The 27,959-nt window shown below is 56.6% G+C and overlaps 1 protein-coding gene across 1 annotated transcript in view; it reads right to left on the bottom strand.

Moving 5' to 3' along the window:
• Positions 1-27,959, bottom strand: part of LOC144602853 (epithelial discoidin domain-containing receptor 1-like) — a 42,776-nt gene that overhangs the window by 6,433 nt on the left and 8,384 nt on the right. Inside the window, exons 2-8 of the mRNA XM_078415974.1 lie at positions 24,110-24,182; positions 19,554-19,684; positions 4,883-4,985; positions 3,638-3,866; positions 2,090-2,237; positions 928-1,033; positions 703-799 (exon numbers count right to left, since the gene is read on the bottom strand). Coding sequence (XP_078272100.1) covers positions 703-799; positions 928-1,033; positions 2,090-2,237; positions 3,638-3,866; positions 4,883-4,985; positions 19,554-19,684; positions 24,110-24,182 — 887 coding nt within the window. The remainder of the gene's footprint in view (positions 1-702; positions 800-927; positions 1,034-2,089; positions 2,238-3,637; positions 3,867-4,882; positions 4,986-19,553; positions 19,685-24,109; positions 24,183-27,959) is intronic.

Genomic DNA, 27,959 nt, shown 5'->3' with positions numbered 1-27,959 from the left:
AGAATTCCACAAATTCATAACAAATTCTCTGGGTGAAAAAAGTATATTTCTCTCACCTGAGTTTTAAAAGCCCTCCCCTTTATTCTTAGACTGTGTGTGTGTGGCCCCTGGTTCTGGACTCCCCCAACATTGGGGACATTTTTCCTGCATCTAGCTTGTCCGGTCCTTTTATAATTTCGTACGTCTCTATAAGATCCCCTCTCATCCTTCGAAACTCCAGTGAATACAAGCCCAGTCTTTCCAATCTTTCCTCGTGCGACAGTCCCGCCATCCCGGGGATTAACCTGGTGAACCCATGCGTGTATATACACATGCAGAGAAGGCGTGTGGGCAAATGTACATGTGTGTGCGTGTGTATACACATGCAGAGGTGGTGTGTGCACCGCACACGTGCATATACGTGCATGTGCATACGTACATGTGTGTGCGTGTGTATACACATGCAGAGGTGGCGTGTTTGTACGTATGTGTATATATGTGCATGTGCACGTACAAACGTACATGTGTGGGCGTGTGTATTCACATGCAGAGAAGGCATGTGGGCGCGCATACGTATATACGTGTATGTGCAAATGTACATGTGTGTGCGTGCGTATACACATGCAGAGAACGCATGTGGGCGCGCATGCTTATATACGTGCATGTACAAATGTACATGCGTGTGCGTGTATATACACATGTAGAGGTGGCGTGAGGGCGTACGCATGTGACCACCTGCCCGTGTGTCAGCGTGTGCGTGTGTGTGGGAGTGCCCGTCTCCGTGTGCGTGCCGCCGTGTCCGTGCCCGGCGTGCCCGCTGCTGTTTGCGGCCAACGGAGCCGGTGTGAGGCTGGGACGGTCGGCCGCCGTTTGCCGATCCCTCGGCCTGTCCCGTCCCGCCCCGCCCCGTCCCACTCCGTCCCGCGTCCGCTCCACAGCGCCCCCTACCTGCCAAGCTTGCCGCCGTCATACGTGGAGTCGTTCAGGTTGATGGGAGGCAGACCAGAGACGTTCATGACTTGACCCAGGGCCACCGTGTACGACTTCAGAGAGTCTGCACAGTGGGGGGAGAGAGAGGGGGGGGGGAGAGAGGGGGGAGAGAGAGGGGGGGAGAGAGAGGGGGGGGGGAGAGAGAGGGGAGAGAGAGAGGGGTGGGAGAGAGAGAGGGGAGAGAGGGGGGGAGAGAGAGAGGGGGAGAGAGGGGGGAGAGAGAGGGGAGAGAGGGGGGAGAGAGGGGGGGAGAGGGGGGGGGGAGAGAGGGGGGGAGAGAGAGAGGGGGGTGAGGGTGGGGAAAGAGAGAGAGGGGAAGAGAGAGGGGGGGGAGGGAGAGAGGGAGGGGGGAGAGGGAGGGAGGGGGAGAGAGAGGGGAGAGGGAGGGGAGAGAGTAGAGGGGAGAGAGAGGGGGGGGAGAGAGGGGGGGTGGGGAGAGAGGGGGGGGAGAGAGAGGGAGGTTGAGTGTGGGGGGAGAGAGAGAGAGCGGGGAGAGAGAGGGGGGGTGAGAGGGAAAAGAGAGGGGTGAGAGAGGGGGGGAGAGAGAGAGTGGGTGAGAGAGGGGGGGAGAGAGGAGGGGAGAGAGAGGGGGAGAGAGAGGGGGTTGAATGTGGGGGAGAGAGAGAGGGGAAGAGAGAGGGGGAGGGAGAGGAGGGGAGAGAGAGGGGGAGAGAGAGGGGGTTGAATGTGGGGGAGAGAGAGAGGGGAAGAGAGAGGGGGGAAGAGAGAGCGGGGAGGGAGAGGAGGGGAGAGAGAGGGGGGGAGAGAGAGGGGGGGAGAGGGGTAGGAGAGAGAGGAGAGAGAGAGAGGGGGGGAGTGAGTGTGGGGGAGAGAGAGAGAGAGAGAGTGAGACCAGCTGCCTGTCCCGCTGAGTTACTCTGGCGTTTTGTGTCCATCCCCCCCGTGAGAGGTGGGCAGTGAGTTCTCCATCTTTTCTCGCCGTCCTCTCCCCTCCGACGCTCCGTCTGAAGAAGGGTCTCGGCCCGAAGCGTCGCCCCGTTCCCTCCCTCCGGAGGCGCTGCCCGTCCCGCTGAGTCGCCCCAGCGTTTTGCGTGCACAGCGGAGGGGCGTGCGTGCGCGCGTCGCGCGTGGACATACGCGGAGGACACACGTGGCTCACCTTCCCACGGGCAGCCGTAAAGCTCCACACGCATGCACACGCTCATCACGCGGTCCGCCAAGGGGTAGAAGCGCACGAAGCGGGCGATAATCGGCGGCCCCAGGTCCTTCAGCACCACGTCGTACGGATTTATGTTCCCTGTGATGACCTGCGGGGTGGATCGGGCAGAGGGGGGGGGGGGTTGGGGGGGGGAGAAGGGTTACACAGAGCATCGCACACCAGTCCCACATGCCACAGGCCGGTCCCGACAAACCATAGGCTGCCCCCGACAAATCATAGGCTGCCCCCGACAAATCATAGGCTGCCCCCGACAGACCATAGGCTACCCCCGACAAATCATAAACTGCCCCTGACAAATCATAGGCTGCCCCCGACAGACCATAGTTGGCCCCTGACAAATCATAGGCTGCCCCAGACAAATCATAGGCTGCTCCTGACAAATCATAGGCTGCCCCTGACAGACCATAGCAACCCCCGACAGCCCATAGCTGCCCCCCGACAGAGCATAGCCGGCCCTGACAAACCATAGCCGGCCCGCGACAAATCATAGGCTGCCCCCGACAAATCATAGGCTGCCCCCAACAAATCATAGGCTTCCCCCGACAGCCCATAGCTGCCCCCCGACAGCCCATAGCTGCCCCCCGACAGAGCATAGCTGGCCCTGACAAACCATAGCCGGCCCCCGACAAATCATAGGCTGCCCCCGACAAATCATAGGCTGCCCCTGACAGACCATAGCAACCCCCGACAGCCCATAGCTGCCCCCCGACAGAGCATAGCCGGCCCTGACAAACCATAGCCGGCCCCCGACAAACCAGAGGCTGCCCCCGACAAATCATAAGCTGCCCCTGACAGACCATTGGCTACCCCCGACAGACCATAGGCTGCCCCCGACAGACCATCAGCTGCCCCAGACAAACCATAGGCTGCCCTCGACAGACCATAGCCGGTCCCCGACAAACCAGAGGCTGCCCCCGACAAACCATAGTTGGCCCGCGACAAATCGTAGGCTGCCCCCGACAAATCGTAGGCTGCCCCGACAGACCATAGCCGGCCCCGACAAATCATAGGCTGCCCCTGACTAATCATAGGCTGCCCACGGCAATCCATAGGCTGCCCGCGACAAACCATATGCTGCCCCTGACGGACCATCGCCGGCCCCCGACAAATCATAGGCTGCTCCTGACGAATCATAGGCTGGCCCCGACAGACCATAGCCGGCGCCCAACAGACCGTAGCCGGCCTCCGACAAATCATAGGCTGCCCCTGACTAATCATCGGCTGCCCCCGACAGAACATATGCTGCCCCCGACAAACCATAGCCGGCCCCCGACAAACCATAGGCTGCCCCCGACAAACCATAAGCTGCCCTGACAGACCGTAGACAGCCCCGACAAATCATAGGCTGCCCCTGACAAATCATCGCCAGCCCCGACAAATCATAGGCTGCCCCCGACAGACCATAGCCGGCCCCCGACAAATCATAGGCTGCCTCCGACAAATCATAGGCTGCCCCCGATGGGGGTGGGGGGGGGGGTGGGGTCTCACCTCGTTCCCCTGCCGGTCCCGCCAGGTTTTCCAGCCCTTGCCGTCGCGGCTGTACTGGAGGCCGTAGAGCCGAGCGTACTCGTTGCCGCGCCCGTGCGAGTGGCGCCCTTGCGTGCCGGCCAGCGTGACGAAGTAGAGGCGTCGCAGGTCCACCTGCAGGAACTCGCTGGGCTCCCGGAACACGTTCTTGACCGGGCACCAGGCCCCGTCGCCCCGGTCCGTGCCCAGCCTGCGAGACGGACAGAAACAACACCCCCAATTCCAAGATCAACTTAATCACCACGCGTGCCGATTAACGTGCAGCGCGGTGAAATCTGAGCTACCACGTCCACCCACAACGGCATGTTGGCCTTCATGACAAGAGGAGTTGAGTATTGGACCAACGTGAGGGTTGTCCACTTTGGTGGCAAGAACAGCAAGGCAGATTATTATCTGAATGGTGTCATGTTAGGAACAGGGGACGTACAACGAGATCTGGGTGTCCTAGTGCATCAGTCACTGAAAGGAAGCACGCAGGTACAGCAGGCAGTGAAGAAAGCCAATGGAATGTTGGCCTTCATAACAAGAGGAGTTGAGTATAGGAGCAAAGAGGTCCTTCTACAGTTGTACCGGGCCCTGGTGAGACCGCACCTGGAGTACCGTGTGCAGTTTTGGTCTCCAACTTTGAGGAAGGACGTCCTTGATATTGAGGGCGTGCAGCGTAGGTTCACTAGGTTAATTCCCGGAATGGCGGGACTGTCATAATGTTGAAAGACTGGAGCGACTAGGCTTGTATACGCTGGAATTTAGAAGGATGAGAGGGGATCTTATCGAAACGTATAAGATTATTAAGGGGTTGGACACGTTAGAGGCAGGAAACATGTTCCCAATGTTGGGGGGAGTCCAGAACCAGGGGCCACAGTTTAAGAATAAGGGGTAGGCCATTTAGAACTGAGATGAGGAAAAACTTTTCAGTCAGAGAGTTGTGAATCTGTGGAGTGGGGGGGGGTGGAAGTGGGAGATGGGGGGGTGGGAGATTGGGAGATGGGAGATGGGGGGTGGGAGTGGGGGGGTGGGAGTGTGGAGGGGGTGGGGGTGGTTGGGAGATGGGGGGTGGGTGGGAGTGGGGTGGGTGGGATTGGGGGGTGGGAGTGGGGGGGCTGGGAGATGGGGGGCTGGGAGATGGGGGAGTTTGGGGAGTGGGAGTGGGGGGGTGGGAGTGGGGAGGGTGGGAGATGGGGGGGCAGATGGGGGGGCTAGGCTTACCTGCCATACTTGGCTGCAGTGGACTCAGTCCACATGCTAGACGCCACAATGTCCTCATCACTGATGATGGAGTCTTGCATTCCCAGAGCAAACCGGCACTGCTCTGTGGAGGGAGAAAGGCAGAGTTTAGTTTACTTAAGGTAGACACAAAACGCTGGAGTAACTCAGCGGGTCGGGCAGCATCTCCGCAGAGAAGGAATGGGCGACGTTTCGGGTCGAGACCCTCCTCTGGAACGCCCATACCTTCTCTCCACAGATGCTGCCCGACCCGCTGAGTTAGTCAATAGACAATAGGTGCAGGAGGAGGCCATTCGGCCCTTAGAGCCGGCACCGCCATTCAATGTGATCATGGCTGATCATTCTCAATCAGTACCCCGTTCCTGCCTTCTCCCCATACCCCCTGACTCCGCTATCCTTAAGAGCTCTATCCAGCTCTCTCTTGAATGCATCCAGAGAATTGGCCTCCACTGCCTTCTGAGGCAGAGAATTCCACAGATTCACAACTCTCTGACTGAAAAAGTTTTTCCTCATCTCCGTTCTAAATGGCCTACTACCCCTTATTCTTAAACTGTGGCCCCTGGTTCTGGACTTAACAGTGCCCAGCGCGGCTCGGCCGCGGGGCCTTCCATCGCCCGCGGGGCCTTCCATCGCCCGCGGGGCTTTCCATCGCCCGGCGCGGCTCGGCCGCTGGACTTAACATCGCCGGTGCGGCTCGGCCGCGGGACGTTTCGGTGCCCGGTGCGGCTCGGCCGCGGGGCCTTCCATCTCCGGCGCGGCTTGGCCGCGGGACGTTTCAGTGCCCGGTGCGGCTCGGCCGTGGGGCCTTCCATCGCCTGGCGCGGCTCGGCCACAGGAAGTTTCAGCGCTCGGTGTGGCTCGGCCGCGGGGCCTTCCATCGCCCGGCGTGGCTCGGCCGCGGGGCCTTCCATCGCCCGGTGCGGCCGCGGGACGTTTCAGTGCCCGGTGTGGCTCGGCCGCGGGGCCTTCCATCGCCCGGTGCGGCTCGGCCACTGGACTTAACATCGCCGGCGTGGCTCGGCCGCGGGACGTTTCAGTGCCCGGTGTGGCTCGGCCGCGGGACTTAACATCGCCGGTGTGGCTCGGCCGCGGGGCCTTCCATCGCCCGGTGCGGCTCGGCCACTGGACTTAACATCGCCGGCGTGGCTCGGCCGCGGGACGTTTCAGTGCCCGGGGCGGCTCGGCCGCGGGACGTTTCAGTGCCCGGCGCGGCTCGGCCGCGGGACGTTTCGGTGCCCGGGGGGTGTTTGGACTCACTGTGATGGATGTTTGTCTTGGGGGGGGCCGTGTGTACCTTTTTTCTCTTTTTTGTTGTGTTCTTGTGACTGCTGTAATTTCGTTCGGTATTTGTACCGAATGACAATAAAGTTCTTCAAATTCAAATTCGACCGGCCCCCCCCTCGAGCGCGCTCCGTCCGCCACTCAATACGATCATGGCTGATCCTTACCCCAACCCCCTTCCCACTATCGCCCCTCATCCCAACCAAAAGGACCGCGTGATCTCCTGGGAGAGGCGGAAAAGCGGATTAAAAACCCAGGCCAATTTGGGGGAAAAATCCGGGAAATTCCTCTCCGACCCCAAGCTAGACGATCGAAACTTGTCCAGGAGATTATTCCATTGGTTCAGCACCCTCTCCTCTCCCCCCCACCTCTCCCCTCTCTCCTCAACCCCCCCCTCTCCCCTCTCCCTTCTCCCCCTTTCCCCCCTCCTCCTCCCCTCCTTTTAAACTTTAAAATGTGAATAACTTTAGGAATATAACACCGATTTCAATGAAACGACTGGCATTATCACTAAAGTGCAAGATATATGGGATGAAAGCTTACAACATATACATCAATGTTCATTGAATACTAGACATTCCTTAATACAATTTAAAATAACACATAGGTTACATTATTCGAAGACGAAATTAAATAGGATCTTAAATATCTTACTCTCTCTCCCCAAGTTTAGAGTTTTTTATTTTTATTTTTACTTTCTCTCTTCAAAAATTTTAAATTGAAGCTATGTAAGAACTTTGTAACAAATGTGTTTTTTCTTATTTCTATCTGTACATATGCTTTTCAAAAATAATAAATATTTTAAAAAAAAATAAAATTAATTGAACGACAAAAAATAAATAAATAAATAAATAAAATAAAATAAAGTGACGGTGGTGAGAAAGGTGGGCCTAAAATTAGACAATAGACAATAGACAATAGACAATAGGTGCAGGAGGAGGCCATTCAGCCCTTCGAGCCAGCACGCACCGCCATTCAATGCGACCATGGCTGATCACTCTCAATCAGTACCACGTTCCTGCCTTCTCCCCATACCCCCTCACTCCGCTATCCTTAAGAGCTCTATCCAGCTCTCTCTTGAAAGCATCCAACGAACCGGCCTCCACTGCCTTCTGAGGCAGAGAATTCCACACCTTCGCCACTCTCTGACTGAAAAAGTTCTTCCTCATCTCCGTTCTAAATGGCCGACCCCCTTATTCTTAAACTGTGCGTGGCCCCTTGTTCTGGACTCCCCCAACATTGGGAACATGTTTCCTGCCTCTAACGTGTCCAATCCCCTAATTATCTTATACGTTTCAATAAGATCCCCCCTCATCCTTCTAAATTCCAGTGTCTGCAAGCCCAATCGCTCCAGCCTTTCAACATACGGCAGCCCCGCCATTCCTTTCAACATACGACAGTCCCGCCATTCCTTTCAACATACGACAGCCCCGCCATTCCTTTCAACATACGACGGTCCCGCCATTATTGCGCTACGGTGCACCGTTTTGGCTGAAGTTCAGTCACAAACAAACAAACAAACAGACGAGAGTTTTAGTATATAGATGACTGGTCTCTTGCTATTCACTTTGCTGCTGTAACAATGTAGATTTCCCCGGTGTGGGACGAATAAAGGAATATATTATTATTATCATTCCTCCCACACTCCAAAGACGTGCAGGATTGTAGGTTAATTCAACTTCCGTAGGTCACACAACGGGGAATACGCTCCGATCTTTTATCGACGAGGACAGTGTGGAGAGAGTGTCCAGCTTCAAGTTTCTGGGCACTCACATTTCGGAGGACCTCACATGGCCCAATAACACCGCTGCGCTGGTCAAGAAGGCTATGAGGTTGCCGGGTGACTTGGACAGGTTGTGCGAGTGGGCGGATGCATGGCAGATGCAGTTTAATGTGGATAAGTGTGAGGTTATCCACTTTGGTGGTAAGAATAGGAAGGCAGATTATTATCTGAATGGTGTCAAGTTAGGAAAAGGGGACGTACAACGAGATCTGGGTGTCCTAGTGCATCGGTCGCTGAAAGGAAGCATGCAGGTACAGCAGGCAGTGAAGAAAGCCAATGGAATGTTGGCCTTCATAACAAGAGGAGTTGAGTATAGGAGCAAAGAGGCCCTTCTACAGTTGTACCGGGCCCTGGTGAGACCGCACCTGGAGTACTGTGTGCAGTTTTGGTCTCCAAATTTAAGGAAGGATATTCTTGCTATTGAGGGCGTGCAGCGTAGGTTCACTAGGTTAATTCCCGGAATGGCGGGACTGTCGTATGTTGAAAGACTGGAGCGACTAGGCTTGTATACGCTGGAATTTAGAAGGATGAGAGGAGATCTTATCGAAACATATAAGATTATTAAGGGGTTGGACACGTTAGAGGCAGGAAACATGTTCCCAATGTTGGGGGAGTCCAGAACCAGGGGCCACAGTTTAAGAATAAGGGGTCGGCCATTTAGAACGGAGATGAGGAAAAACTTTTTCAGTCAGAGAGTTGTGAATCTGTGGAATTCTCTGCCTCAGAGGGCAGTGGAGGCCAATTCTCTGGATGCATTCAAGAGAGAGCTGGATAGAGCTCTTAAGGATAGCGGAGTCAGGGGGTATGGGGAGAAGGCAGGAACGGGGTACTGATTGAGAATGATCAGCCATGATCACATTGAATGGCGGTGCGTACAGGCTCGAAGGGCCGAATGGCCTCCTCCTGCACCTGTTGTCTATTGTCTACAAGAAGGCACAGCAACGACTGTTCTACCTAAGAACACTGAATAAGTCTGGTCGACCTCAACAGCTGCTGACGACCTTCTACCGCTGCACCATAGAGAGCATCCTAACGCATGGCATCCCTGTGTGGTACCTCAGCTGCACGGAGGCAGAGAGGAAAGCTCTACAGCGGGTAGTCCATAGAGCTCAGAGGACCATCGGAACACAGCTACCAGCCTTGGAGGGCATCTACAACACACGATGCCTCAGAAAAGCCACCAGCATCCACAAAGACTCTTCACACCCCTGCAACAGTCTGTTCGAACTCCTTCCATCGGGCAGACGATACAAGGCCTTCTACGCCCGCACCTCCAGACTCAGGGACAGCTTCATCCCCAGGGCCATAGCTGCTATGAACCGGTCCTGCTGAGCCGGATGGTCACATCTCACAGTGAACCGGCACAGACCGACTTGAACATGATTCTGTTTAAAACTGTTTCTAATTTTGTTTCACTGGGTTGTCTAAATTAATACTGATTAGCTAATTAATTTATTGCATCGTATGGGAGGCGCATTCCCAATCTCGTTGTACCCCCTGTACAATGACAATAAAGATATATTGTATTGTATTGTATTGTGTTGTTAATTGGCTTGGTAAATGGAAAAATTGTCCCTGGTGTGTGTGTGTGGGATGGTGTTAGTGTGCGGGGATCGCTGGGCGGCACCGACCCGGTGGGCCGAAGGGCCTGTTTCCGCGCTATGTCTCTAAATCTAAAATCTAAAATGTAAATCTAATCTGTTCCCGAGCCAGCTTAGCTTCCAAGGTTCTGCATCTTCTGACGGGCGTTTGCAGTGACCACTAGGTGCCAGTGGAGGACCATGTCTACAGAACAACGCAGTCAAGGGTGTTGGAAGGAAGTGCAGACACTGGTTTAATCCGGAGACAAGGCTCAAAATGCCGGAGTAACACAGCGGGGTCCTCTTTGGGGAGGGGGAGCAGCGGGTGACGTTTGGGGTCGAGACCCCCTCTTCAACACACGACAGAAACCGACCGGCCCGTCACTTGCACTTCGCCCGCCCACGCCAAACCTGTCTTATTTACCCACAATCCTTTGCCGGGGTTTTGTTTAGAGGGCACAAGAGTGGGATGGAGTTCATCTCCCTCACGCTGATGTGCGGCACAGTGGCCCAGCGCGAGGAGGCACTGCCTCACGCCGCCAGAGCTTTCTCCGGGCGCTCCGGTTTCCTCCCGGATAGACAGTAGACAATAGACAATGGGTGCAGGAGGAGGCCATTCGGCCCTTCGAGCCTGTACGCACCGCCATTCAATGTGATCATGGCTGATCATTCTCAATCAGTACCCCGTTCCTGCCTTCTCCCCATACCCCCTGACTCCGCTATCCTTAAGAGCTCTATCTAGCTCTCTCTTGAATGCATTCAGAGAATTGGCCTCCACTGCCTTCTGAGGCAGAGAATTCCACAGATTCACAACTCTCTGACTGAAAAAGTTTTTCCTCATTTCCGTTCTAAATGGCCTACCCCTTATTCTTAAACTGTGGCCCCTGGTTCTGGACTCCCCCAACATTGGGAACATGTTTCCTGCTTCTAACGTGTCGAACCCCTTAATAATCTTATACGTTTCGATAAGATCCCCTCTCATCCTTCTAAATTCCAGTGTGTACAAGCCTAGTCGCTCCAGTCTTTCAACATATGACAGTCCCGCCATTCCGGGAATTAACCTGGTAAACCTACGCTGCACGCCCTCAATAGCAAGAATATCCTTCCTCAAATTTGTAGACCAAAACTGCACACAGTACTCCAGGTGCGGTCTCACCAGAGCCCTGTACAACTGCAGAAGGACCTCTTTGCTCCTATACTCAACTCCTCTTGTTGAGGATGTTAGCATTCATAGCAAGAGGATTTGAGTATAGGAGCAGGGAGGTTCTGCTGCAGTTGTACAGGGCCTTGGTGAGACCGCACCTGGAGTATTGTGTACAGTTTTGGTCTCCTAATCTGAGGAAAGACATTCTTGCCATAGAGGGAGTACAGAGAAGGTTCACCAGATTGATCCCTGGGATGGCAGGACTTTCATATGAAGAAAGACTGGATAGACTGGGCTTGTACTCGCTGGAATTTAGAAACTTATAAAATTCTTAAGGGGTTGGAGAGGCTGGATGCAGGAAGATTGTTCCCGATGTTGGGGGAGTCCAGAACCAGGGGTCACAGCTTAAGGATAAGGGGGAAGTCTTTTAGGACCGAGATGAGAAAACATTTCTTCACACAGAGAGTGGTGAGTCTGTGGAATTCTCTGCCACAGAAGGTAGTTGAGGCCAGTTCATTGTCTATATTTAAGAGGGAGTTAGATGTGGCCCTTGTGGCTAAAGGGATCAGGGGGTATGGAGAGAAGGCAGGTACGGGATACTGAGCTGGATGATCAGCCATGATCATATTGAATGGCGGTGCGTACAGGCTCGAAGGGCCGAATGGCCTACTCCTGCACCTATTTTCTATGTTTCTATGTTTCCACAGACGTCCACACTCACACACACACACACTCACACACACACACTAAACTACACTCCACACACACACGCACCCACACACGTACACCCCACACTAGGTTAGTTGGCTTGGTATAAATGTAATAATTGTCCCCAGTGGGTGGAGGATAGTGTTAGTGTGCTGGGATCGCTGGGCGGCACGGACCCGGTGGGCCGAAGGGCCTGTTTCCGCGCTGTGTCTCTAAACTAAACGGAACTAATCGTGGTGTGGTATTCGGCTCTAAATCTCCACGAGAGGGGCCGGTCTCCCTGGTGATGCCCTCTGACCTTGCTACCAGCTCGCCATTACTCTGTGCTGAGTAAGCAAAATACCTCCGCTAATCTTCCCCGAGGTCTGTTCACAGAAGAGTTTAGTGTGTGTGTGTATATGTGTGTGTGGGGTGTGTGTGTGGGGTGTGTGGGGTGTGTGTGTGGGGTGTGTGTGTGGGGTGCGTGTGTGGGGTGTGTGTGTATATGTGTGTGTGTGGGGTGTGGTGTGCGTGTGGGGTGTGTGTGTGGGGTGTGTGTGTAGGGTGTGTGTGTGGGGTGTGTGTGTGTGGGGTGTGGTGTGCGTGTGGGGTGTGTGTGTGGGGTGTGTGTGTGGGGTGTGTGTGTGGGGTGTGTGTGTGGGGTGTGTGTGTGGGGTGTGTGTGTGGGGTGTGGGGTGTGTGTGTGGGGTGTGTGTGTGGGGTGTGGTGTGCGTGTGGGGTGTGCGTGTGGGGTGTGTGTGTGGGGTGTGCGTGTGGGGTGTGTGTGTGGGGTGTGTGTGTGGGGTGTGTGTGTGGGGTGTGTGTGTGGGGTGTGTGTGTGGGGTGTGTGTGTGGGGTGTGGGGTGTGTGTGTGGGGTGTGTGTGTGGGGTGTGGGGTGTGTGTGTGGGGTGTGTGTGTGGGGTGTGTGTGGGGGGTGTGTGTGTGGGGTGTGTGGGGTGTGTGTGTGGTGTGTGTGTGTGTGGGGTGTGTGGGGTGTGTGTGTGGGGTGTGTGTGTGGGGTGTGTGTGTGTGTGGGGTGTGTGGGGTGTGTGTGTGGTGTGTGTGTGTGTGGGGTGTGTGTGTGTATATGTGTGTGTGTGGGGTGTGCGTGTGGGGTGTGTGTGGGGTGTGTGGTGGGTGTGGTGTGTGTGTGTGTGTGTGTGTGTGGGGTGTGTGTGTGTGTGTGGGGTGTGTGTGTGTGGTGTGTGTGTGTGTGTGGTGGGTGTGGTGGGTGTGGTGTGTGTGTGTGTGTGTGGGGTGTGTGTGTGTGTGGGGTGTGTGTGTGTGTGGTGTGTGTGTGTGTGTGTGTGGTGTGTGTGGTGGGTGTGGTGTGTGTGTGTGGGGCGTGCGTGTGGGGTGTGTGTGTGTGTGTGGGGTGTGTGTGTGTGTGGGGTGTGTGTGTGTGTGTGGGGTGTGTGTGTGTGTGTGGGGTGTGTGTGTGTGTGTGGGGTGTGTGTGTGTGGTGGGTGTGGTGTGTGTGTGGGGTGTGTGTGTGTGTGTGGGGTGTGTGTGTGTGTGTGGGGTGTGTGTGTGTGGGGTGTGTGTGTGTGTGGGGTGTGTGTGTGTGGGGTGTGTGTGTGTGTGGGGTGTGTGTGTGTGTGGGGTGTGTGTGTGGGGTGTGTGTGTGGGGTGTGTGTGTGTGTGGTGTGTGTGGTGGGTGTGGTGTGTGTGTGTGGGGTATGTGTGTGTGGGATGTGTGTGTGTGGGGTGTGCGTGTGTGTGGGGTGTGTGTGTGGGGTGTGTGTGTGGGGTGTGTGTGTGTATGTGTGTGTGGTGTAGTTTAGTGTGTGTGTGTGGAGTGTAGTGTGTGGAGTGTAGTGTGTGTGTGGAGTGTAGTGTGTGGAGTGTAGTGTGTGTGTGGAGTGTAGTGTGTGGAGTGTAGTGTGTGTGTGGAGTGTAGTGTGTGTGTGTGTGGAGTGTAGTGTGTGGAGTGTAGTGTGTGAGTGTAGTGTGTGGAGTGTAGTGTGTGGAGTGTAGTGTAGTGTGTGGAGTGTAGTGTGTGTGTGGAGTGTAGTGTGTGTGGGGTGTATGTGTGTGTGGAGTGTAGTGTGTGTGTGGAGTGTAGTTTAGTGTGTGTGTGTGGAGTGTAGTGTGTGTGTGTAGTGTGTGTGTGGAGTGTGGTGTGTGTGTGTGTGTGTGTGGATTGTAGACTGAAGAGGGGTCTCGACCCAAAACGTCACCCATTCCTTCTCTCCACAGATGCTGCCTGACCCGCTGAGTTACTCCGGCATTCTGTGTCACCTTCGAATTGTACCGGCATCTGCAGTTATTTTCCCACACGACGAGATAGATGGAATTCGCTGGAATTTAGAAGACTGAGGGGGGATCTTATAGAAACTTACAAAATTCTCAAGGGGGTGGACAGGCTAGATGCAGGAAGATTGTTCCCGATGTTGGGGGAGTCCAGAACAAGGGGTCACAGTTTAAGGATAAGGGGGAAGTCTTTTAGGACCGAGATGAGAAAGTTTTTCTTCACACAGAGAGTGGTGAATCTGTGGAATTCTCTGCCACAGAAGGTAGTTGAGGCCAGTTCATTGGCTATATTTAAGAGGGAGTTAGATGTGGCCCTTGTGGCTAAAGGGATCAGGGGGTATGGAGAGAAGGCAGGTACGGGATACTGAGCTGGATGATCAGCCATGATCATATTGAATGGCGGTGCGTACAGGCTCGAAGAGCCGAATGGCCTACTCCTGCACCTATTTTCTATGTTTCTATGTTTCCACAGACGTCCACACTCACACACACACACACTCACACACACACACTAAACTACACTCCACACACACACGCACCCACACACGTACACCCCACACTAGGTTAATTGGCTTGGTATAAATGTAATAATTGTCCCCAGTGGGTGTAGGATAGTGTTAGTGTGCTGGGATCGCTGGGCGGCACGGACCCGGTGGGCCGAAGGGCCTGTTTCCACGCTGTGTCTCTAAACTAAACGGAACTAATCGTGGTGTGGTATTCGGCTCTAAATCTCCACGAGAGGGGCCGGTCTCCCTGGTGATGCCCTCTGACCTTGCTACCAGCTCGCCATTATTCTGTGCTGAGTAAGCAAAATACCTCCGCTAATCTTCCCCGAGGTCTGTTCATAGTAGAGTTTAGTGTGTGTGAGTGTGTGTGGGGTGTGTGTGTGGGGTGTGTGTGTGGGGTGTGTGTGTGTGGGGTGTGTGTGTGGGGTGTGTGTGTGGGGTGTGTGTGTGTGTGTGGGGTGTGTGTGTGGGGTGTGTGTGTGGGGTGTGTGTGTGTGTGGGGTGTGTGTGTGTGTGGGGTGTGTGTGTGGGGTGTGTGGGGTGTGTGGGGTGTGTGGGGTGTGTGTGTGGGGTGTGTGTGTGTGGTGTGTGTGTGTGTGGGGTGTGTGTGGTGTGTGTGTGGGGTGTGTGTGTGTGTGTGTGGGGTGTGTGTGTGTGTGGGGTGTGTGTGGTGTGTGTGTGGGGTGTGGTGTGTGTGTGTGGGGTGTGTGTGTGTGTGTGTGTGTGTGTGTGTGTGTGTGTGTGTGTGTGTGTGTGTGTGTGGGGTGTGTGTGTGTGGTGGGTGTGGTGTGTGTGTGGGGTGTGTGTGTGGGGTGTGTGTGTGGGGTGTGTGTGTGTGGGGTGTGTGTGTGTGTGTGTGTGTGGGGTGTGTGTGTGTGGGGTGTGTGGTGGGTGTGGTGTGTGTGTGTGGGGTGTGTGTGTGTGTGTGTGTGTGGGGTGTGTGTGTGTGGGGTGTGTGGTGGGTGTGGTGTGTGTGTGTGTGGGGTGTGTGTGGAGTGTATTTTAGTGTGTGTGTGAAAGTGTGTGTGGTGGGTGTGGTGTGTGTGTGTGTGTGTGGGGTGTGTGTGTGTGTGTGTGGGGTGTGTGTGTGTGTGTGTGTGTGTGGTGGGTGTGGTGTGTGTGTGTGTGTGTGTGGTGTGTGTGGTGGGTGTGGTGCGTGTGTGTGGGGTATGTGTGTGTGGGGTGTGTGTGTGGGGTGTGTGTGGTGTGTGTGTGTGTGTGAGAGTGTGTGTGTGAGAGTGTGTGTGTGTGTGGGGTGTGTGTGTGCGGGATGTGTGTGTGTGGGGTGTGTGTGCGTGTGGTGTGTGTGTGGGGTGTGTGTGTGTATGTGTGTGTGGTGTAGTTTAGTGTGTGTGTGTGGAGTGTAGTGTGTGTGTGGAGTGTAGTGTGTGGAGTGTAGTGTGTGGAGTGTAGTGTGTGTGTGGAGTGTAGTGTGTGTGTGTGGGGTGTGTGTGTGGAGTGTAGTGTGTGGAGTGTAGTGTGTGTGTGTGGGGTGTGTGTGTGGAGTGTAGTGTGTGGAGTGTAGTGTGTGGAGTGTAGTGTGTGTGTGGAGTGTAGTGTGTGTGTGTGGGGTGTGTGTGTGGAGTGTAGTGTGTGGAGTGTAGTGTGTGTGTGTGGGGTGTGTGTGTGGAGTGTAGTGTGTGTGTGTGGGGTGTGTGTGTGGAGTGTAGTGTGTGGAGTGTAGTGTGTGGAGTGTAGTGTGTGTGTGGAGTGTAGTGTGTGTGTGTGGGGTGTGTGTGGAGTGTAGTGTGTGGAGTGTAGTGTGTGGAGTGTAGTGTGTGTGTGTGGGGTGTGTGTGTGGAGTGTAGTGTGTGTGTGTGGAGTGTAGTGTGTGGGTGTAGTGTGTGGAGTGTAGTGTGTGTGTGTGGAGTGTAGTGTGTGGAGTGTAGTGTGTGTGTGTGGAGTGTAGTGTGTGGAGTGTAGTGTGTGGAGTGTAGTGTGTGTGTGTGGAGTGTAGTGTGTGGAGTGTAGTGTGTGTGTGTGGAGTGTAGTGTGTGGAGTGTAGTGTGTGTGTGTGGAGTGTAGTGTGTGGAGTGTAGTGTGTGTGTGTGGAGTGTAGTGTGTGTGTGTAGTGTGTGTGTGTGGAGTGTAGTGTGTGGAGTGTAGTGTGTGTGTGTGGAGTGTAGTGTGTGTGTGTAGTGTGTGTGTGGAGTGTGGTGTGTGTGTGGGGTGTGTGTGGATTGTAGACTGAAGAGGGGTCTCGACCCAAAACGTCACCCATCCCTTCTCTCCACAGATGCTGCCTGACCCGCTGAGTTACTCCAGCATTTTGTGTCACCTTCGAATTGTACCGGCATCTGCAGTTATTTTCCCACACGACGAGATAGATGGAATTCGCTGGAATTTAGAAGATTGAGGGGGGATCTTATAGAAGCTTACAAAATTCTCAAGGGGGTGGACAGGCTAGATGCGGGAAGATTGTTCCCGATGTTGGGGAAGTCCAGAACAAGGGGTCACAGTTTAAGGATAAGGGGGAAGTCTTTTAGGACCGAGATGAGAAAGTTTTTCTTCACACAGAGAGTGGTGAATCTGTGGAATTCTCTGCCACAGAAGGTAGTTGAGGGCAGTTCATTGGCTATATTTAAGAGGGAGTTAGATGTGGCCCTTGTGGCTAAAGGGATCAGGGGGTATGGAGAGAAGGCAGGTACGGGATACTGAGATGGATGATCAGCCATGATCGCATTGAATGGCGGTGCGTACAGGCTCGAGGGGCCGAATGGCCTACTCCTGCACCTATTTTCTATGTTTCTATGTTTTCTATGAAATCACTTTAACCTGACATCAAGTTTGGCACAGCCCAGACCATCACACGCGCAAACCCACCTCCCTTCCATCGACTCCATCTACACCTCACGCTGCCTCGGCAAGGCCAGCAGCCTAGACCATCACACACGCAAACCCACCTCCCTTCCATCGACTCCATCTACACCTCACGCTGCCTCGGCAAGGCCAGCAGCCCAGACCATCACACGCGCAAACCAACCTCCCTTCCATCGACTCCATCTACACCTCACGCTGCCTCGGCAAGGCCAGCAGCCTAACCAAGGACCAGTCTCACCCCCCCGGTCTCTCCCTCCTCGTCTCCCCTCTCCCACCGGGGCAAGATGTACAGAAGTGTGAAAACGCACACCTCCAGATTCAGGGGCGGTTTTTCTTTCCCGACTGTTATCAGGCAACTGAACCGTCCTACCGCCTTTTCACAGAGTGACAATAGACAATAGACAATAGACAATAGACAATAGGTGCAGGAGGAGGCCATTCAGCCCTTCGAGCCTGTAGGCACCGCCATTCAATGCGATCATGGCTGATCACTCTCAATCAGTACCCCGTTCCTGCCTTCTCCCCATACCCCCTCACTCCGCTATCCTTAAGAGCTCTATCCAGCTCTCTCTTGAAAGCATCCAACGAACTGGCCTCCACTGCCTTCTGAGGCAGAGAATTCCACACCTTCACCACTCTCTGACTGAAAAAGTTTTCCTCATCTCTGTTCTAAATGGCCGACCCCTTATTCTTAAACTGTGGCCCCTTGTTCTGGACTCCCCCAACATTGGGAACATGTTTCCTGCCTCTAATGTGTCCAATCCCCTAATTATCTTATATGTTTCAATAAGATCCCCCCCTCATCCTTCTAAATTCCAGTGTATACAAGCCTAATCGCTCCAGCCTTTCAACATACGACAGTCCCGCCATTCCGGGAACCAACCTGGTGAACCTACGCTGCACGCCCTCCATAGCAAGAATATCCTTCCTCAAATTTGGAGACCAAAACTGCGCACAGTACTCCAGGTGCGGTCTCACTAGGGCCCAGCTGGAGTAACTCAGCGGGTCAGGCAGCGTCTCTGGAGAGAAGGAATGGGCGACGTTTCAGTCTGAAGAAGGGTCTGGACCAGAAACATCACCCATTCCTACCACCAACCAGAGAGCTCGTTGGAGACCCTCGGACTATCTTTAATCGGACTTCACCTCGCACTAAACGTTGTTCCCTGTATCCTGTACACTGCTGATGTGTTGATTGTAATCATGGATAGTCTTACCTACCTCTGACAAGACACAAAAAGCTGGAGTAACTCAGCGGGACAGGCGGCATCTCCGGAGAGAAGGAATTGCTATTGAGGGCGTGCAGCGTCGGTTCACCAGGTTAATTCCCGGAATGGCGGGACTGTCGTATGTTGAACGACTGGAGCGACTGGGCTTGTATACACTGGAATTTAGAAGGATGAGGGGGGATCTTATCGAAACGTATAAGATTATTAAGGGTTTGGACACGCTAGAGGCAGGAAACATGTTCCCAATGTTGGGGGTGTCCAGAACCAGGGGCCACACACAGTTTAAGAATAAGGGGTCGGCCATTTAGAACAGAGATGAGGAAAAACTTTTTTGGTCAGAGAGTTGTGAATCTGTGGAATTCTCCGCCTCAGAAGGCAGTGGAGGCCAATTCTCTGGATGCATTCAAGAGAGAGCTGGATAGAGCTCTTAAGGACAGCGGAGTCAGGGGGTATGGGGAGAAGGCAGGAACGGGGTACTGATTGAGAATGATCAGCCATGATCACATTGAATGGCGGTACTGGCTTGAAGGGCCGAATGGCCTTTTCCTGCACCTATTGTCTATTGTCTGTTCTATTGTCTATTGAATGTGTGACGTTTCGGGTTGAGACCCACCTTCCAATGACTGGCTAGCACGCAACAAAAGCTTTCCACTGTACCTCGGTACACGTGACAATGAACTAGACTGAACTAGGTAACCTGGTTTTTGTTTCGTTTCTCCAAACAGTGATATACACCAATCAGCCAAAACATTCTGACCACTGACTGGCGAAGTGAATAACATTGGTTGTCTTGTTACAATGGCACCTGTCAAGGGGTGGGATATATTAGGCAGCAAGCGAACAGTCAGTTCTTTGAAGTTGACGTGTCGGATGCAGGAGAAATGGGCAGGAGTAAAGACCTGAGCCACTTTGACAAGGGCCAAGTTGTTGTGGCCAGACGACTGGGTCAGAGCATCTGTGAAACGGCAAGGCTTGTGGGGTGCTCCCGGTGGTCAGCAGTGGTGAGTACCGACCGACGGTGGCCCGAGGAGGGCATAACCCACAAACCGGCGGCAGGCAGGGTGTTGGGCGCCCAAGGCTCATCGATGCGCGAGGGCAACGAAGGCGATCCTGTCTGGTCCGAACCGACAGAAGGTCGACTGTGGCACAAGTCACGGGGAATGTTAATGGTGGTGACGGGAGGAATGTGTCACAATACACAGTGTATCGCACCCTGCTGCGTATGGGGCTGCACACGGAGGACCAGCAGCATGTTAGGCGGGTGGGCAGAATGTTTTGGCTGATCGGCGTATTTTCCTGATGTCATAGAATGTGAGATCGTTCTGTGCGTCAGTGGCAGGGGCAAAGGAAGGGGAGTTTGACCGTGACTCACCAAGGTTCACCTCTGCCGCCACCCGAGGGCCGGTCACTCCCATCAGCAGGGCGAGGAAAGTAACAGCGAGCTCCATGTTTCTCAGCGCTGTCGACTGTCGAATCTTTCTGGGGCTCATCGTTTCATCATTCCTGCAAAGGGATACGAACAAACCAAGATTCACCGGCGGCTCACGTTGTCGCCGAATAGGTGCAGCGCAGTATTTCCTTCCGACCCATGGAAGCCTCTTCGGCCCATCGAGTCTGTGCTAGCTCACAGGCGAATCCCATTTCCCCCTCCCACTGGTCTTGTCCGCCTCCTGCCCATGTTGGCACAGAGGGTAGAGCCCCTGCCTCTCAGCACCGGAGACCCCCGGGTTCGACCCTGACCCCCCCCCCCCCCCCCGCGCTGTTTGCGCGGAGTTTGCACGTTCTCCCCGTGACCCGCGTGGGTTTCCTCCGGGCCCTCCGGTTTCCTCCCACATCCCAAAGATGTTGTGCGGGTTTGTGGGTGAATCGGCCCTCTGTAAAATGGACTCTCATGTGCAGGGAGCGGATGGGAGCGTAGGATAAGATAGAACTACCATACGCCAAAGATGGGGGGCGCGGCGGTAGAGTTGCCGCCTCACAGCGCCGGAAACCCGGGTTCCATCCCGACTACGGGCGCTGTCTGGACGGAGTTTCCACGCTCTCCCCCGTGACCCGCGTGGGTTTTCCCCCCACACCCCCACACGCGTGCGATTGTACGTGGTTTGTACCCTCGTGCGTCTTGCTCCCTCCCTCATCCAATCCTCCGGCTTCACAATTCGCAACTCTTCAATCCTGATTCACACCGTCTGCTCTTATCTCTGGGCTTTGTTCCAACCACGCGCTGATCGTAAACCTCGCTCTCCTCTCGCCCGCGTCCATCTATGACCTTTAGTTTAGAGATACAGCGCGGAAACAGGCCCTTCGGCCCACCGGGTCCGTGCCGCCCAGCGATCCCCGCACACTAACACCATCCTACACACACTAGGGACAATTTTTACATTTATGCCGAGCCAATTAACCTACAAACCCGCACGTCTTTGGAGTGTGGGAGGAAACCGGAGCTCCAGGAGAGAACCCACGCAGGTCACGGGGAGAACGTACAAACTCCGTGCAGACGGCGCCCGTAGACGGGATGGAACCCGGGTCTCCGGCGCTGCATTCGCTGTAAGGCGGCAACTCTACCGCCGCGCCACCGTGACCGACAAAATTTCTGGCCTTTGTTCCAACCGTCTGCCGACCATAAACCACCTACTCCCCTCACCTGTGTCCAGCTATCACCTGCCACGCATAGATAGTCCTGCCCCCCTCCTCTCTCTCCCACCCCACCCTCCCCACGATCAGTCTGAAGGATGTGTCCCAAGTTCTCCACAGATGCTGCCCGACCCGCTGAGTTGCTCCGGCGCTCTGTGAAACGCCACCTATCCATGTTCTCCACAGATGCTGCCCGACCCGCTGAGTTACTCCAGCACTCTGTGAAACGTCACCTATCCATGTTCTCCACAGATGCTGCCCGACCCGCTGAGTTACTCCGGCACTCTGTGAAACGCCATCTATCCATGTTCTCCACAGATGCTGCCTGACCCGCTGAGTTACTCCGGCATTTTGGATGTAACTGACCGAAAGACACGGCGGGGAAACAGGCCCTTTGGCCCATCGAGTCCGCGCCGACCAGCGATCCCCGCACACTAACACCATCCTACACACACTAGTGACAATTTACAATTACACCAAGCCAACAAATTTGCCCGTCTTTGGAGTGTGGGAAGAAACCGGAGCTCCGGGAGAAAACCCACGCGGGTCACGGGGAGAACGTACAAACTCCGTACAGGCGGCGCCCGTAGTCGGGATCGAACCCGGGTCTCCGGCGCTGTGAGGCGCCAACTCTACCGCCGCGGTATCCCACTTCCTACACACCAGGGGGCAATTTACAGGGGGGCAATTAACCCACAAACAGGCAGGTCTTTGGGATGCGGGAGGAAACCGGAGCACCCAGAGGAAACCCACGCGGTCACAGCGAGAACGAGCAAACTCCACACACACGCACACATTGTTTTGTCCCGTACGGAACCGCCGTTATCCCATATTAGGCCCGGACGGACGCTGTAGGCCCGGACGCTGTAGGCCCGGACGCTGGAGGCCCGGACGCTGGAGGCCCGGACGCTGGAGGCCCGGACACTGGAGGCCCGGACACTGTAGGCTCGGACAGTGTAGACCCAGACAGTGTAGACTCGGACACTGTAGGCCCGGACACTGTAGGCCCCGACACTGTAGGCCCCGACACTGTAGGCCCGGACACTGTAGGCCCGGACAGTGTAGGCCCAGACAGTGTAGACCCGGACAGTGTAGACCCGGACAGTGTAGACCCGGACACTGTAGACCCAGACAGTGTAGACCCAGACAGTGTAGGCCCGGACACTGTAGACCCAGACAGTGTAGGCCCGGACAGTGTAGACCCGGACACTGTAGGCCCGGACAGTGTAGACCCAGACAGTGTAGACCCGGACACTGTAGGCCCAAACACTGTAGACCCAGACAGTGTAGACCCGGACACTGTAGGCCCAGACAGTGTAGGCCCGGGCACTGTAGGCCCAGACAGTGTAGACCCAGACAGTGTAGACCCGGACACTGTAGGCCCAGACAGTGTAGACCCAGACAGTGTAGGCCCAGACAGTTTAGGCCCGGACAGTGTAGACCCAGACAGTGTAGACCCGGACACTGTAGACCCAGACAGTGTAGACCCAGACAGTGTAGGCCCGGACACTGTAGACCCGGACACTGTAGGCCCAGACAGTGTAGACCCGGGCACTGTAGGCTCGGACAGTGTAGGCCCAGACAGTGTAGGCCCAGACACTGTAGACCCGGACAGTGTAGACTCGGACAGTGTAGACCCGGACACTGTGGGCCCGGACACTGTAGGCCCGGGCACTGTAGGCCCGGACACTGTAGGCCCACACACTGTAGGCCCGGACACTGTAGGCCCGGACACTGTAGGCCCCGACACTGTAGGCCCGGACACTGTAGGCCCGGACGCTGTAGGCCCGGACGCTGTAGGCCCCGACACTGTAGGCTCGGACAGTGTAGACCCGGACAGTGTAGACCCGGACACTGTAGGCCCGGACAGTGTAGACCCGGACAGTGTAGACCCGGACACTGTAGGCCCGGACACTGTAGGCCCGGGCACTGTAGGCCCGGACACTGTAGGCCCGGACACTGTACGCCCGGACACTGTAGGCCCGGACACGGTAGGCCCGGACACTGTAGACCCACACACTGTAGGCCCGGACACTGTAGGCCCGGACACTGTAGGCCCCGACACTGTAGGCCCGGACACTGTAGGCCCGGACGCTGTAGGCCCGGACGCTGTAGGCCCGGACAGTGTAGACCCGGACAGTGTAGACCCGGACACTGTAGGCCCGGACACTGTAGGCCCGGACACTGTAGGCCCGGACACTGTACGCCCGGACACTGTAGGCCCGGACACGGTAGGCCCGGACACTGTAGACCCAGACAGTGTAGACCCAGACAGTGTAGGCCCGGACACTGTAGGCCCGGACACTGTAGGCCCGGACAGTGTAGACCCGGACAGTGTAGACCCGGACACTGTAGGCTCCAACCCTGTAGGCCCGGGCACTGTAGGCCCCGACCTTGTAGGCCCGTACGCTGTAGGTCCCCGACAGTTTAGGCCCCGACAGTTTAGGTTCCCGCCATTTTAGCTCCGGACAGTCTCGGCCCGGAGGCCGCCTGACGGAGGTTGCATAGCAACCCCGCCTCCCGGCCCGGGCGTCCGCCATTGGCGAAGCGGGAGCTCGGTGGAGTCACGTGGGGCGGTGACAATAGACAATAGACAATAGGTGCAGGAGGAGGCCATTCGGCCCTTCGAGCCAGCACCACCATTCAATGCGATCATGGCTGACCATCCACAATCAGTACCCCGTTCCTGCCTTCTCCCCGTACCCCCTGACTCCGCTATCCTTAAGAGCTCTATCCAGCTCTCTCTTGAATGCATTCGGAGAATTGGCCTCCACTGCCTTCTGAGGCAGAGAATTCCACACCTTCACCACTCTCTGACTGAAAAAGTTTTTCCTCTTCTCCGTTCTAAATGGCCTACCCCTTATTCTTAAACTGTGTGTGGCCCCTGGTTCTGGACTCCCCCAACGTTGGGAACATGTTTCCTGCCTCTAACGTGTCCAACCCCTTAATAATCTTATATACGTTTCGATAAGATCCCCCCTCATCCTTCTAAATTCCAGTGTATACAAGCCCAGTCGCCCTTTGTCCCGTATTTGGGAGTGAGGAAGTTGGCAAGCGCTTGGTCTGGCTGGGAGCCGGGTCCCTGAGGCAGCTGTGAGTCCTCTCGAACCACCGTGAAACCACAGCCAGCTGTGCCTCCCATAAACCTCTCTGCCATCGTCCTCTGCCTTGAAGGAGGCGTCTGATAACTCAACGCCCAGGCTGAACATTTGGTCTGAAGTTGACGCGGAGGGACAAGTGTCAACATTTGTTCAGATACCACACTGGGAAGAGGTGTTCCTTTGTGACAAAAGTTACTGTGCACAGGAGATAATTCTGGCCACAGCTGCCAAAAGCCCACTTGTGCGCTTGGGAACCAGGGGGGTCGAATCTGCAGTTGGCGGGAGTACGAGCGATTAACACTTTAACTGCCGGGACTGTCGTATGTTGAAAGGCTGGAGCAATTAGGCTTGTATACACTGGAATTTAAACTAGGTTAATTCCCGCAATGAATGGACTGTCGTATGTTGAAAGGCCGGAGCGACTGGGCTTGTATACACTGGAATTTAAACTAGGTTAATTCCCGCAATGACGGGACTGTCGTATGTTGAAAGGCCGGAGCGATTGGGCTTGTATACACTGGAATTTAGAAGGATGAGGGAGGATCTTATTGAAACATATAAGATAATTAGGGGATTGGACACGTTAGAGGCAGGAAACATGTTCCCAATGTTGGGGGGAGTCCAGAACAAGGGGCCACACACAGTTTAAGAATAAGGGGTAGTAGGCCATTTAGAACAGAGATGAGGAAGAACTTTTTCAGTCAGAGAGTGGTGAAGGTGTGGAATTCTCTGCCTCAGAAGGCAGTGGAGGCCAGTTCGTTGGATGCTTTCAAGAGAGAGCTGGATAGAGCTCTGAAGGATAGCGGAGTGAGGGGGTACGGGGAGAAGGCAGGAACGGGGTACTGATTGAGAGTGATCAGCCACGATCGCATTGAATGGCGGTGCGTACAGGCTCGAAGGGCCGAATGGCCTCCTCCTGCTGCACCTATTGTCTATTGTCTATCGAATTCGTCCCGTACGGGAACGAACTGCGGATGCGGGTCGAAGCCCAGGGATGGGCAGGAAAGGCTGGAGAGACTCAGAGGGCCGGGCAGCCATCTTTGGAGAGAAGGAATGGGCGACGTTTCGGGTCGAGACCCTTCTTCAGACTGAGAGTCAGGGGAGAGGGAAACGAGAGGCATGGACGGTGATGTAGGGAGATGTGGAACTGGCGGGACCCAAGTGGACAGGTTGGGCCCAAACCTCTCCTGCATTGGTGCAGCAACCCTCTCCTTCCCCCCTCTACTCTCCCTCCTCCCTCCCTCCCCTCTCTCCACCCCCCTCCCCTCCTCTCTCTCCACCCCTCCCCTCCCCCTCAACCCCCCACATCCTCCCTCATGCTCCCCTCCCCTCCCCCTCCCTCCCTCCCTCCCTCCCCCCCTCCCCCCCTCCTCCCTCCCTCCCCTCACTCCACCCCCCTCCCCTCCTCTCTCTCCACCCCCTCCCCTCCCCCTCAACCCCCCACATCCTCCCTCATGCTCCCCTCCCCTCCCCCTCCCTCCCTCTCCCTTCCTCCCTCCCCCCCTCCTCCCTCCCTCCCCTCCTCCCCCCTCCCCTCCACCTCCGCCCTTCCCTCCCCCTCAACCTCCCACATCCTCCCTCATGCTCCCCACCCTCCCCCTCCCCCTCCCTCCCCTCCCTCCCCCCCCCTCCTCCCTCCCCTCCCCTCCCTCCCCCCCCTCCCACCCCCACAACCTCCCACATCCCCCTCACCCCTCCCCACCCCCCACCTCCCCTCCACCCCTCCCCTCCCTCCCACCCCCTCCCCTCCACTTCCTTCCACCCCCCTTCCCCTTCCCTCCCCCTCCTCACCCCTCCCCTCTCTCCACCTCCCCCCTTCCCCTCCTTCAACCCCCTTTATCCTCCCTCCCTCCCACCTCTACCCCCTCCCTCCCTCCCTCCCCCCTCCTCCACCCCTTCCCCTCCACCCCCCCTTCCCCTCCACCCCCCTCAACCCCCCTCCTCACTCCCTCCCCTCTCTCCACCCCCTTCCCCTTCCCCTCAACCCCCCTTATACTCCCTCCCTCCTCTACCTCCTCCTTCCCCTCCCTCCTCCCCACCCCCCCTTCCCTCCCCATTCCCCTCCCCCTCAACCCCTTTATCCTCCCTACCTCCTCTACCCCTCCCTCCCCCTCCCCCTCCCTCCTCCCCCTCACATCCACTTCCCCCCTCAACCCCCTCCCCCTCCCTCCCCTCTCTCCACCCTCTCTCTACCCCCTCCCCTCCACCTCCCCCCTCAACCCCCCTTATCCTCCCTCCTCTACCCCTCCCTCCCCCCCTCCCCTCCACTTCCCCCCTCAACCCCCTCATCCTCCCTTCCCTCTCTCCACCCCCTCCCCTCTCTCCACCCCCTCCCCCTCCCCTCTCTCCACCCCCTCCCCCTCCCCTCTCTCCACCCCCTCCCTCCCCCCCTCCCCCTCCCCTTCCCCCCTCAACCCCCCCCTTATGCTCCCCTCCCCTCCCCCTATCCCCTCCCCCTCCCCCCCTCCCGTCCACTTCCCCCCTCAACCCCCTTATCCTCCCTCCCCTCTCCACCCCCTCCCCTCCCCCTCCCCTCTCTCCACCCCCTCCACCTCCCCCCCTTCCCGCCCCCTCCCCTCAACCCCCCTCCCCCTCCCTCCCTCCCCTTCCCCTCCACTTCCCCCCCTTATCCTCCCTCCCTCCTCTACCCCCTCCCTCCCCCTCCCCTCTCTCCACCCCCTCCCCTCCACCTCCCCCTCAACCCCCCCCTTATCCTCCCTCCCTCCTCTACCCCCTCCCTCCCCCTCCCCCTCAACCCCCTCATCCTCCCTCCCCTCTCTCCTCCCCCTCCCCCTCCCTTCCCTCCCCCTCAACCCCATCATCCTCCCTCCCCTCTCTCCACCCCCTCCCTTCCCTCCCCCCTCCCCCTCAACCCCATCATCCTCCCTCCCATCTCTCCACCCCCTCCCCCTCCCTTCCCTCCCCCTCCCCCTCAACCCCATCATCCTCCCTCCCCTCTCTCCACCCCCTCCCTTCCCTCCCCCCTCAACCCCATCATCCTCCCTCCCCTCTCTCCACCCCCTCCCCCTCTCTCCACCCCTCCCCCTCCCTTCCCTCCCCCTCAACCCCCTCATCCTCCCTCCCCCTCCCCCTCAACCCCCTCATCCTCCCTCCCCTCTCTCCAGCCCCTCCCCCTCCCTCCCCCCTCCCCCTCAACCCCCCTCATCCTCCCTCCCTCCTCTACCCCCTCCCTCCCCCTCCCCTCTCTCCACCCCCTCCCCCTCCCTTCCCTTCCCCTCCCCCTCAACCCCATCATCCTCCCTCCCCTCTCTCCACCCCCTCCCCCTCCCTTCCCTCCCCCCTTCCCCTCCCTTCCTCCCCCCTCCCCCTCAACCCCCTCATCCTCCCTCCCCTCTCTCCACCCCCTCCCCCTCCCTTCCCTCCCCCCTCCCCCTCAACCCCCTCATCCTCCCTCCCCTCTCTCCACCCCCCTCCCCCTCCCTTCCCTCCCCCCTCCCCTCTCTCCACCCCCTCCCCCTCCCTTCCCTCCCCCTTCCCCTCCCTTCCCTCCCCCCTCCCCCTCAACCCCCTCATCCTCCCTCCCCTCTCTCCACCCCCTCCCCCTCCCTTCCCTCCCCCTCCCCCTCAACCCCCTCATCCTCCCTCCCCTCTCTCCACCCCCTCCCTTCCCTCCCCCCTTCCCCTCCCCCTCAACCCCCCCTCATCCCCCCTCCCCTCTCTCCACCCCCTCCCTTCCCTCCCCCCTCCCCCTCAACCCCCTCATCCTCCCTCCCCTCTCTCCACCCCCTCCCTTCCCTCCCCCCTCCCCCTCAACCCCCTCATCCTCCCTCCCCTCTCTCCAGCCCCTCCCCTCCACCCTCCCTCCCTCCTCCCTAAACCCCATCCCCCCCACTCCCCCCTCCACCTCCTCCCCTCCCTCCCTAGGGAGATAGATTTAAACTTTAAAACGTGAATAACTTCAAAAATACAACACCGATTTCAATGAAACTTGTTCCATTAGCACCAAGGGGACGACGGTGAGTAAGGTGGGGGTAAAATTGCCGCGCTATCATGTACCGATTTGGCTGTAGTTCAGGAACAAACAA

The sequence above is a fragment of the Rhinoraja longicauda genome, chromosome 19, assembly GCF_053455715.1.
Source record: "Rhinoraja longicauda isolate Sanriku21f chromosome 19, sRhiLon1.1, whole genome shotgun sequence".
Taxonomy (NCBI): Eukaryota; Metazoa; Chordata; class Chondrichthyes; order Rajiformes; family Arhynchobatidae; genus Rhinoraja; species Rhinoraja longicauda.
This window is presented reverse-complemented; position numbering and strand designations above follow the sequence as displayed.